Source organism: Camelus ferus, chromosome 15 (genome assembly GCF_009834535.1).
Source record: "Camelus ferus isolate YT-003-E chromosome 15, BCGSAC_Cfer_1.0, whole genome shotgun sequence".
In the NCBI taxonomy this organism is placed as follows: domain Eukaryota; kingdom Metazoa; phylum Chordata; class Mammalia; order Artiodactyla; family Camelidae; genus Camelus; species Camelus ferus.
Window position 1 is genome coordinate 27,617,903 of NC_045710.1, and position 12,320 is coordinate 27,630,222.

Consider the following 12,320-nt stretch of genomic DNA (forward strand, 5'->3'; position numbering starts at 1 on the left):
TTAACTAAAGTTCAGCTTAAATCAAAATTAATGCATTTCTGTCACTTCAAAGCCTTCTCTAGGTTTTAGGTGTATTTAAATTAAACATTATTTAGTTTATAAAAAGGGAGAGACATGATTTTTGCATTATTATCTCTAAATCTGAGCTACTTGTCTTTATTTACCATTTCTCAAGTGCTTAACTTAAAATATGGGTATATATATATGTCTCAACTCACTAATGTAACTGAAATTGTATTTTAAAATTTTAGGGAGTTCTGATTATTAAAATAAAAACTAGATTGCTAGGAGATTTTGGCAATTTAAGTATTTCCTTATAAATTAGGTTTTATTATGATAATTTGTCCATGAACTCAGGAAATGAGACTGCATGGGGAATAGTGGAGTCCTGTCTCCGTATCTTCCTAATTCAGGCCTATTAATAACTTAAATTGTTATGCCTTATAAGGTGCCTTTTCACCCCTGTGCTGTACCACCCAGACACTGCCTGGTGTAGAGCAGACCTTGAATAACTGTTGGGTTTATTTCTTGCATGAAATAAATGATACTTAGCTGTTACCTACTTTTTAAAAGACTCTTAAGAACTAAAAAGATAAAGATTTCTAAACAGTGTGAACATTTCCAGCTGTTTACAGAGGCCAACACATCTGAGAGACGTACCAAAGCAAGTTCTGTAAGGAATAAACTGATCAGCTTTGCAAATAAAAGAAGTAAGTTGCTGAAACATAAACTCATCTTTAGTTGGAATGTACTTAGTTTTGTCTAACAAGTAAGGTCCATAAAGTAGCTTGATATAAAAATTTAAGGTGACTGTCCCCATTATGACAATTAATGAGATGATTAGTAAGGTAGTAGTGAAAAAAAGTTAAAAACATACGATAGACTATATCTCAATAAAAAAAAATATTACAAATATATCTAACAGACTAATATAATTTACTACTATAAATATTTAAAATATGATTAGTATATAATATATTTTAAGTCAATTTAATTATTCTTGAGTTTAAATTTAATTTTAAAAGAATTTTACTTACTTGTTTGCTCCTAAAAAGTAACTACTTTGGTGTCCTTGTCCATATTCTAGTTGTAGATCCTAATAGTACAAAACAAAATATTTAGCAAATAGTGGTATATCACAAATCATGATACACTAATATTCACTGCTTTTAAAAAGAGAAACCCAGACTTCAAATAAATCTGTATTGCTGTATGTTCTTAAAAAGAAGGCATGGTGACATTTCCAATAATAAAATAGACTGAAGTTCATAGCCCTGATTTATATAATTTATTATTTAAGTTCGATATTTTTCTGGGAATTTGTTTGAATAGTATATGCAAGGTTCATTTATCGTTATTGCTTCTGTAATTAACATTTGTAAAAAATCAATTTTTAGAAAGAAAAAAGCTCAAATGAGGTATTTATTCTCAAGCGATAATGAAACAAAAATGATTACAGAAGAGAACAAGCAACAAAAATCTTGGTTTAACTTTGTACATGAGATTGTTAATAATTATGTATATATACATATTCACATATTTCTACTATTTCATGCAGTAATAATAATTTTTTAAAGATATGAAACAGGGTGCTCTTTTAAAGTAAATTGTAAATGTGAACTTGCATAAGATTATAAATTGCACTGAAGGACTTTTAATGATTTTTTAAAGAGTTAAGCAGCAAAACTTTAAATGAATATTATTAAGACATTTCTTCAAATATTTAAACATTTCCAATGAATGCTGAAGGTTGTAGAGTTAAGAATTGAAATTTAAAGGAACTAACAATGTATGTGCTTGATTCAAATGCCTTTTTAGAGAAAAAATGCTTTCCAACAACCATGGAAAGTACAGAGTGAATTCTCCTTTTCTCCCCCTTTTAAGCCACTGTATTTCAAGTACTGTTTTAACATTAAATGGGGAATATTCAACATTTTACATGAATTTTATTTTCATTAGAATATAGTATACTTAAAGTGCTTTCTAATTTTACAAGTCATTGTCAGATGCACGATGAGGACTTAATGCGAGGTCACCTCCTTGGAGCAGCCTTCCAAGACTGTCCAGGAGGATAGCTGCAACCTTCTCCATGTCTGCGCAGCATTTAACACACACTTCTCTAGCACTTATGCTGCCCTTTAATTAATTAATTTATAAGTCTATAAAAATGGTAGCTAGGCTGTGAGCTCCTGAAACAAAGGAAAATTATTAAATCCATCTTTCTTCCCTAGTGTCTGGCATCATGCCTGACACATACTAACTAGGCCCTAAATAAATGCTTGCTCAAATGCCATTTGTTTATTTTACTGTAAATTGGTAACTAACACTTCAGCTTTATTAACATACATACAGATAATTCTAGATCACAAAAGTACTAAGCCTAGCAATATGAGACGTCTAAGAAATGCATCACTTTTAAGTGAAAAGCACTTAAAAATTTAAATACCTCAAGACCTGTCAAAAAAATATCTGATGAAAATAAAAGTCAAATGCCTGGTTTTGACAAGGCTCACATTTTGTCTTCTTTAATAATTGTGTTCTTCCATGCATAATAATAAATGTTCTTACCAGTGACAGAAAAGATAATACATCATAAACAAAAAAGAATAGTGAACTGTCACAAGGTATCACATAAAATTCTAATGAAAAAGGACAGCTGTTCACCTTACCTTACTAGGATATAACTGCTATTATCATAAGACTGCCACACAATTATTATGCTACACTATCTAAGTGGTCATGATTTTATATAGCAACCTCTAAACTTTGGTATTTGGTATAGAGAAGTACTAATCTCAGTGGATACCCTTCTGAACTCAAGTTTGTTTTCTCCCACTACACATAACTAGGCCCTTCTCCCAGACCAGTAACCCTTTAACCAATATAATCTCTTAAGCCTTTAATGAAATGACAGCTTTCAAAAGCACACGTGTGCAGAGTGGCCATGGCTTCTGTTATATAAATATAGATGTGTCATTAAGAAAAGTCAGCCCATCTGAAAAATGACAATTACCAGATTGATGATAATGATTTAAAAAAAAAATCAACTGAGGTCAGCAGTGTTTTTAGGAAGGTAAGAGAAGAAACTAAAATATAAAGTAACTAATGCAATGTTTTAACAGAAAATTGAGTGTAGGTTCAAATACAGAATAACATTCAGGCTAGGGAGAAGTTGTAGATAGATCCAAGTCTGATTATTACATGGACCATGTTTTAAGCCCTACTAGGAAAGCTAAGGTTGAAAGGGTCTCATTCTTTATTAATTCCTTCTCCGTAAATCAAGTTACGTTTTAGCATTCACGGGAAAAAAAACAATGTACTAGGCATGTTATCAAGTAAAAGAATTACACTAAGTCCTTCTAATAAGTAGCTAATCTCATTTAATTCAACTATTTTTTAGCGAGCACCTATTATGTGGCAGGAGTTCAGACAGCAAACCAGACAAGAAAAATGAGAAGAAATAAAAAGGAAAGGAAGAAAAGTGAAACCTGGGCAAAGCTGGTAGTCACTGATATATCTTTAGGGCAGTCTAAGAAAGACTGATCTAAAACGGCTTTTCAAAAAGGACTTGGAAGCTATTATTCTGTAATAGGAAAATGCTAACAAAATTATACTTGGAAAAGTACTTAAAATAACCCTTGTAAAGTGATGGTAAAATATGGCCTTCCTTTACAAGCTAAGTAAGAATACATCTGAACATGTCAGGATAGACATAAAAAAATTAGTAGCATAAATCAGGCATCAACTTATTAATGAATGACAATGTTTAACTACATAGTAAAGGCAAATTAGTAACAACATGGACTGAAAACATGCAAAAGCCTAGTATAGATTCAAACTGAGCACTCAAGCAAAAAATTTAAGAAGGTCACCCTAAACCCAATTAAAACATTTTTTGGAGACAGAAAGTTCCAACTGCAGTGGTTTGTTTCGATGAATGGGAGAATACTTCTGAACCTAGGATAGAGACTCTGAGAAAACTGTGGTGCCAACAAGAACTGAAATAGAACAGAGGATGTAACGTGGAACACTGGAAAAGAACAACATATGATCAAGAAAATCTTACTGTTTTTTATTTTTTTAAACCCCTCTGGAGATTACAAAGTCTATACCTGATGAGAAAACAGCAGGAAGTCAATAGAACTGATACAGTTGGCTACAAAAACACAAAAGAAAATATACTTTAGCAATAGATTTTAACCAAGAAAAAAGAGAATAGCAGAATTTTTTTTTCGCATCAAAAAATGAAAAAATATGGCATGAATGAGGTGTTAGGAAATACCTTTTAATGTGGTAGGTAATTTACAGAATTAAAAAGGGATTGGATCCTAGATAATTCAAAAAAGACTTATTTCTTGAAAAGGAAAGCAAGTAGGGTCAGAACACTAACTGACCAAGTAGTATTCTGACTAATAAAAGCAGAGGATTTAAGGGAACTCAAACTGAATAAACATGACTTCTGTACAGCAAGGTTGGAAATGAGTATCAGCAGGTTAGGTTTGAAATTCTAAAAAATGTTCTGATATATCATTGTGCAATTATGAAAAGAGTTCTCCCTAGAAATTTTTTTCATAGATAACAGGTAAAAAAAGTGATCACACAACATAACTTTTATAATAATAGTTTAACAGATTTGAAATTAACAAAACCGATCTGTTTTTTTTCCAGAATAAATTAAACTTTACTTACAGACTTCATTCAATTTTGACCTAAGTCACGGGTAATCTTAAAGTACTTCAGTTATGTTTACTGATAATGATCAGTTGGGTATATCTTTTGGACATGTTTTTAATTATAATTTTAAGTATTTTATTCTTACTTTTTCAGGTATACTGTAAGTTTCTTCCAAGCAATGATTATGTTACTACTCATGTTCCTCCACAGCAATTAATATAGTGTTTTACATATACAGTTGACCCATGAACAACATCAGTTTAAACTGTATGGGTCCACTTACATGCAGATTTTTTTCAGTAAATACATGTGACAGTACCACATGATCTGCTGCTGGTTGAATCTGCAGATGCAGAATCACAGATATGGAGGGCCAACTATAAAGTTATACTTGGATTTTCGACTGCTGGTGCCTCTAACCCCCTCGTTGTTCAAGGGTCAACTGTAATTAAGTTTTAATATATTTTTCATTGGCATATGGTCCAAAATGTCCAGCAAAACTAGGCAAATTAGAAAAAAATCAGCATCAGCTGAACAGATGTATAAAATAATATTTTAATGTAAAGATAGCATCTTGTAGATTGATATACCTAGGCCTTACAGTTATGGGCAAAACTCTTAACTATTTAATTATAGAATTATAGTGAGTTTTTCTTTTTTCTTTTTTTTAACTCAGGCATCTTTCAAAATTTAAAGATCTTTTTTACTCACTAATAATGCTAAAAATCAAACTCTGTTCTTCTGGTTTCATATATTATGACTACCTAATTAAAAAAATCATTTTATTATAGTAATGAAAACTGAGATATAATATTCTAAATTCATTTACAAAATCATAAGATAAATACACCTAGCACTTAAAACAACCAGAAATCATTGATGACACAGAACTTTTAGGGAGCAAGGTCTCTAAGAGGGTAAATGTTTCTTCTGGGTCCTAAAAGATTTAGGGCTGTCATCTTGGTGCCAACTGTCTACTAAGATGACAGCTAGACATTCTGGCTTCATTAGGTGGTCTAGTGGCTAGCAATAAGTACTTGTAAGAGTTAAAGTCCTATTCACAATGCCAAGGACTTAAGACTAATGAAAGCAGGGGAATGAAATAACCATGGATACTTCACACCAAAAAACGAAAGCACTATTTCAAAAAGATACATGCACCCCAATGTTCACAGCAGTGCTATTTACAATAGGCAAGGCATAGAAGCAACCCAAACGGCCATCAAAAGATGACTGGCTTAAGAAGATGTGGGATATACATACAATGGAATACTAGTCATTGAAAAGAATGAAATACTGTCATTTGCAGCAAAGTGAATGGACTTAGAGAATATCATACTTAGTGAAGTGAGACAGAAAGACAAATACTCTATGATATCACTTATATGTGGAATCTAAAAAACAATACAAGTGAATCTATATGCAAAACAGAAACAGACTCATGGACACAGAAAACAAACTTAATGGTTACCAAAAGAGAGAGGGAGTGTGGAGGGATAAATCAGGAGCATGGGATTAACAGATACAAACTACTATACATAAAATAGGTAAGTAACAAGGATTTACTGTATAGCACAGGGAATTATCCCCAATATCTTATAACAATCTATAATGGAATATAATCGTTAAAAAAAAAGAAAAAACAAATCACTATGCTGTACACTTGAAACTAATGCAATGTTGTAAATCAACTATACTTCAATAAAACACACACACACACACCAGAAAATAACAAGTATTGAAGAGGATTCGTAGAAACTGGAACTCTTGTGCGCTGCTGGTGTGAACTGCAAAGTGATGCAGCTGCTCTGGAAAATAGCATGGTGATTACCCCCAAAATCAAACACAGAATTATCATGTGATCCAGCAATTCCCCTGCAAGTTATATACCCAAAAGAACTAAAAGTAGAAACTTGACAGATATTTGTACATCCATGTTCATAGCAGCATTATTCAAAAATAGTCAAAAGGTAGAAGCAACCCCAGTGTCCACTGATAGATGAACGGATAAACAAAATGTGGTTATATACATATGATGAAATATTATTCAGACTTAAGAAATTCTAGCACATGCTACAACATGAGTGACTCTTGAAGATGTTATGACTTTATGCCAAGACACTTCACTTTCATCATTTGTCATAAAAGGACAAATAATGTATGATTCCACTTACATGAGGTACCCAGAGTACAGAAAAATTCAAAGAGACAGAAAATAGAATGGCAATCGCCAGGGGCTGGGAGGGAAGGTGGAATGAGAGTTCCTGTTAATGCGATAGGAGCTGTGGCGTGGGAAGATGAAAACATTCTGGAGATCGACAGTGGTGATGGTTGCACAATGGTATGAATATACTTAATGCCACTTACACATTTATAGTACACTTAAGCATGGTTACAATGATAAATTTTATGTTATACATACTTTACCATAATAAAAAAATAACTGTGAAACATGTATGTTGATTAAAAAGAGAGAGAGGATGTGAGTACAAGATTGGTATTAGTGGAAAAAAAAAATGATGACAGTGTTGGGTAGTGGCAATACAGCACAGTGGTTTGAGTTTTAATTCTTGAGCCAGGCTGCTTGGGTCAAACCCCAGCTCTGCTGTCACTTAGTTGGGTGGTTAAGATCAACTTCAGCTTCTTTGCACCTTAAATCCCCTTAAGTGTAAAATAAGGATTATAGTTAATATATTTAAAGTGTTTAGAATAATGTCTGGTATATACAAACTTATAGATAAGTGTTAGCTTTTAAAGACTGACTTTATAAATGGTAGGATCTGACAAATATTTCATTATCCCTCTTCTGTAGAACTCTCCACAAGTTAACTGCCCCCAAAGCCCTCCTCTGACAAAAGACCCTCTTGTCAACTGCTCCCTCTATCAAGAAACTCCTGATTACCTGGGGGGCGTGGAGGGTAGTTCTAGGGAACAGAGCCATGATAACTTACTCAAGTTACCAGGCTAGTTACACACAGGGTCAGAAGAATATTTGCAATTTTAAAGTAGTATGTTTCTGGGTTTTTTTTCCTGGAGAATATTAATGAATAGCACAGTCAATTTAAACTTTTGATTCTGTGGTCTTTCATTTCCACGACAAATTTCACTAATTATCATTCTAGCCTATATATGTCTAATTATGAAGAAACGTTTAATCCAGAAATCATGGGCAGTGCTTTCTTCAGACATTCCATCTCACTTGTCCCCTCAGACAGTTATTCCAGCCTCATGCTTCTGGCCTCTCTGGGACACCTGATGCATCCCTTTTTCTTTTAAGACAGTGCATCTTACTGACTCTTCTAGTGTTTCAATTGCTTCTTCCCCACCTCCAGTGTTGGTTCTACCTTTGCAAAACACAGGCATCATCTGTTGTGGTGACCGATACATGCAATCCCATGGGTTCATCTATCATATCCTCTTTGATGACTTCAATCTTCCTTCTCTGAGCTAATCCCGTAATTCCAGCAGAATAACCATTTCATAATTTCAGCTCTTTATCTGCCATCTCTCAAAATTGTGCCAATGACTGTTTCCACATTAATAATTCCCATGAAAACACAGGAGGCATCTGTCCATTCTCTTCCTGAAGAATCTGTAATGGTTCCTACACAATACTGAAACCAGTCTTAGTCCCTCCCAGAAGCCAGATGAGCCATATCAACTCAAAAGCTTTTCCCTTTTCTCTGATTTCCATAGTACTTATTATGTTAAGCCTCTCCTCATCAACAGTTACCACCTGGCAAAATTCTGGCAATCAACTGTGTATTTTGTTGTAGAGCTAAGAGTTTATATATGCAAGTATTTTCTGCCTATCAAGACAGCAACTTTCCAAAAAGAGAAATTATCTCTAAAATCTTTTTTATGTTCTATGAATGTTATTGGGCATAGATCTAGGAATTTATATAAAGAATCACTTAAACCAACCAGAAGTTAAAGAAGTATGTTATTTAGCTGGAGACAAAGAAAAGAGAAGGAAAATTCCATTGAAAAGGCAGAAAAATGGAATTTAGGAGGAAAAATGGAAGCAACTTGGGGCCATGGCCAGCTACAGAAGTAGAAAGAACTATTTAATAGCAACTATTAAAATTACTATTTATTTAATATTTACTAGGGTTAATTTCTCATCTTTTCTTACCTAATGGTAAGATAGCTTTAATATTTATAACTTCAGGAAGTCTTTATAACCCAAATTTTGGCCAGAGAAAACTGGGTATTATATAATGTTACAAGGTTAAAATTTCACCTGAGGCTGATTTCACTGTTAATCAGGGGTAACTTATTTTTTAAATTATACAGGTATTATATATGTAACACTATGAATAGTTTTATATATATGAAAGGTTTCTAGTTCATTAAGATAAGCTGCGTTATTCAAACTATACATTTTTATAGAGAAATGTAATTTCTTAAAAAATCTATTTGAGTGAAAAAATAAAATGTTTTCACTAAAATTTTTAATTGCAAAATTATATTTGAGTAAATATGTTTATTTAACTTGTAGAAAAAAACTGCTACAATCCTTAATATATGGTAACTTGCTAAATGGCAGAATTTATAAAACAGTGCTTAAATTGGTTCATTAAAACTGGACAAAATGTTTGATTAAAAAAAACTAAGAACAATTAAGACTAAAACAATGCTGACAAAGAAAATCAGAAGATGAGAAATACCAGATTAGATCTTGCAGTGTAGTATATTTCTTCTGAACTGTCCAAAAAACCATCACTGTCGGGCTGTTTAGCAGAGACCAAGAAACCCAAGTTATTTACACTTAGACTAAAAGCCACAAAGTCACAAAGGGAAATTTTCACAAGTGAAATAAATCCAGCTAACATAACTTTTTAAGGCAAACTTGCAAAGTCAAATCATATTAAGGAGCTTCTAAAAAAGCAACAGTGAAACAACTTTGCTCTATAATGCAGTTACTAAATTAGTATGGAATTTAAACACATGCAATGCTAACTTGAAAATAGAAGCAGAAAATAACAATTTGCATTTATAAACATCATGACTACCTTTTCTTCTAAACCTTCTCCATCTTCTCTACATAAATGTCAGGCTTAAGTAATATAATCATTTTAAGAATTTTTCTTTAACATTCCTTTCCTGCAGGCTAGTATACTAAATTAGAGCAACTTCGTAAGTCTGTAAAAGCTAAAGACTCCCTTTGTCTGCCTTTAGTCAAGTGGGTTAAAATAAGCATTAAATTTAAGAAAAAAGTTCCCAGTTCAATGTTGAGCACTTAACAGTTCCTTTCTTCTCATTATTAAGTAGAAAAGGAAAAAAAAAACTGAAACATAACCTGGAACTCTGGTTAAGTAATTTTATTAGGATTAATTCTGCTTGCTTTTTAAGTCTCATTTTTCATTCTTCCACAAAATATTAACACCTCAAATGTTTGCATAGCATTTTGCTTCTAAGACTGCATCTAATATTTTATCGTATATCTAGAAAGGAGTATGTAAAACACCAACAAAAAAGAATCATGAAAAGAACGTTTTAGTAATCCTTCAATAAATGATAAACTTGATCTGCTATGTAGACCTAGTTTCTTCTGAGTTTCAGTTCTCCAAACAGACTGGGCTCTACCCTGATGTTTAGAAAAGTGACTTACACTCTTAAAAAGCTGCCCATAAATTTAGTGAGAAGATGTGCTGCTACTGGTCCAATACTCTAGTTTAAAATTGCGGCATTTATCCTAATAAATACATATACAAAAAGCCCCTCAAAAACTGCAAAGCAAAAATGAAAAAAATTAAAGAACTTGCATACAAACATTTAATCAGAGAGTGTCAAAACTGGTAAGTTTCTCTTAAAATAATTTTGAAAATATTTAATCTCAGCAACACAGATTTATTCTGAATTTTAGAATTACTTACCTTTTTATCTCCCCAAATGCCTTTGAAAATATTAACAACTAGCTTTTGTATTGAGTACCAATATGTCACAAAGACTAATTCAAACATTCATTTTCAGTGTTAAGATTCTAAGACTATACTACTTACAAGTTCATGATGAGGTTCTGTCTCTTTCCTTAAAGGTGGGTCAAATTTTACTTGGCCAACTAAAAAATAAAAAAAGTAAAAAAGTAAAGGCTTGTCTGTTTCTATATTCTTAATGATATAATAATTTAAAAAGCTACTCCATGGCAAAACACATTTAATTTTACCATCTACCACACACTAATCACAATCCAAAGATTTAAATAAAGAATCTGTTAGCTGAAAAAAAAAAAAAAAAAAAAAACCCCAAGAAAGTCTAAGCTATTTAAGCTTAATCTAATAATTCTAGGCCTTTTCCATGGTAAAAAAAGAATGACTAGCAAAATTACGTGTACGTTACAGTCAGGATTTAACATACTACTTCACTGTGACCCAGCATAAAATAGAGACAACCTTAACTTAGGACTAGGTGTGCAGGTAGCAAGTGAGGCACAGTACTGTCGGAAGCCAGCCTGCAAGATAGCTTCTAATGAGTCCTGCCCCCTGGTGTTCGTTAACTTGTGTAGTCCCTTCCCACATCGCCAGGGGTGCTCTCTGTGACCAAATGAATACAACAGAGTGATGACATTTAACTTCTGAGATAAGGGTTCTGTCCTGGGCTCTGGAGAAGTCATGCTGTGAGCAGCCCCAAGGAGACACTACAAGGCAAAGAACTGAAGCCTCCAGCTAACAGTTATGTGAATAACCTTGGAAGCAAACCCTCCACCCTATTCAAACCTTTGGAACATGGCAGCTCCAGCTGACATCCTGATTGTAACTTTATGATAGATCCTGAGCCAGAATCACCCAGCTAAGCTATCCTAGATTCCTGACCCTCAGAACATGTGTGAGATAATGTTTGTTGTAAGCTGCTAAATTTGGGGGTAATTTGTTATACAGCACTAAATAACTAATACACTACTGTAGCTAAAGCAGATACAAATTAACTGAACTACACTCACCTTTCTCCCTGCTATTCTAATTTTATGAATGTTTCAATACCCTTACCTTTAATTTTTGTATCTCACTATCATTATTATTATCTACTTTTATAACCTGGGTACAGCATTCAAGATCACTGAGATAAAGACAGAGCACAAATGTAAAACACTTAAAGGAAGAAAAATAGTTAATGACAAATATATGACAGCTCAACTACTAAGAGCTGCAGCCAAAACAGTAATTCTCAATCAAGGTAGGGAAATGAGTGAGATTTCAAAGTACAATCATTTTATAATTGTTTTGATTTTAGCTTCGTATGTATGATTTATTGTGAGTGTTAATACCAATTAAAGGAGACCATGAGATTTGAATATTTAGCAAGAGGAGGCACACGTAAAAAAGGTTGAGAAACATAGCCCTACAAGATCTCCAGTTGTGAAGTATGTATATGCTTTATAGCTGTTATGCACTAGATATCAAATTCTGACCCTTAGAGATAAGTAGGCTTTTCAATAATGGGTTCCTCATACATGCTCACATATGATCACACATCAAAAGATGATCAAATAGCTTTTACTAAGGAATTAAAATATAGATTTCATGAGTATCTCTCTCTCTCTCTCACCTTGATAGAGGCTTACTGAACAGCTCTCACACACACTTGTCATCAAATAGCAAAATCAAATCTGTAAATAACGTCACATGAAGATAGTTTTATGCATC

At 33.0% G+C, this 12,320-nt stretch overlaps 1 protein-coding gene across 3 annotated transcripts in view; it reads right to left on the reverse strand.

The window, feature by feature from the left end:
• MAP4K3 (mitogen-activated protein kinase kinase kinase kinase 3) overlaps positions 1-12,320 on the reverse strand; it is a 155,564-nt gene that overhangs the window by 36,674 nt on the left and 106,570 nt on the right. For 2 of the 3 annotated variants that reach the window (XR_004326248.1, XM_032497383.1), the window contains exons 14-16: positions 10,680-10,738; positions 9,345-9,407; positions 1,038-1,096 (exon numbers count right to left, since the gene is read on the reverse strand). Coding sequence is in view for 2 of the 3 variants with exons in the window: in XM_032497383.1 (XP_032353274.1) it covers positions 1,038-1,096; positions 9,345-9,407; positions 10,680-10,738 (181 nt within the window). In the remaining variant the exon portion in view is untranslated. The remainder of the gene's footprint in view (positions 1-1,037; positions 1,097-9,344; positions 9,408-10,679; positions 10,739-12,320) is intronic. The other variant, XM_032497384.1, reaches the window with a different exon arrangement.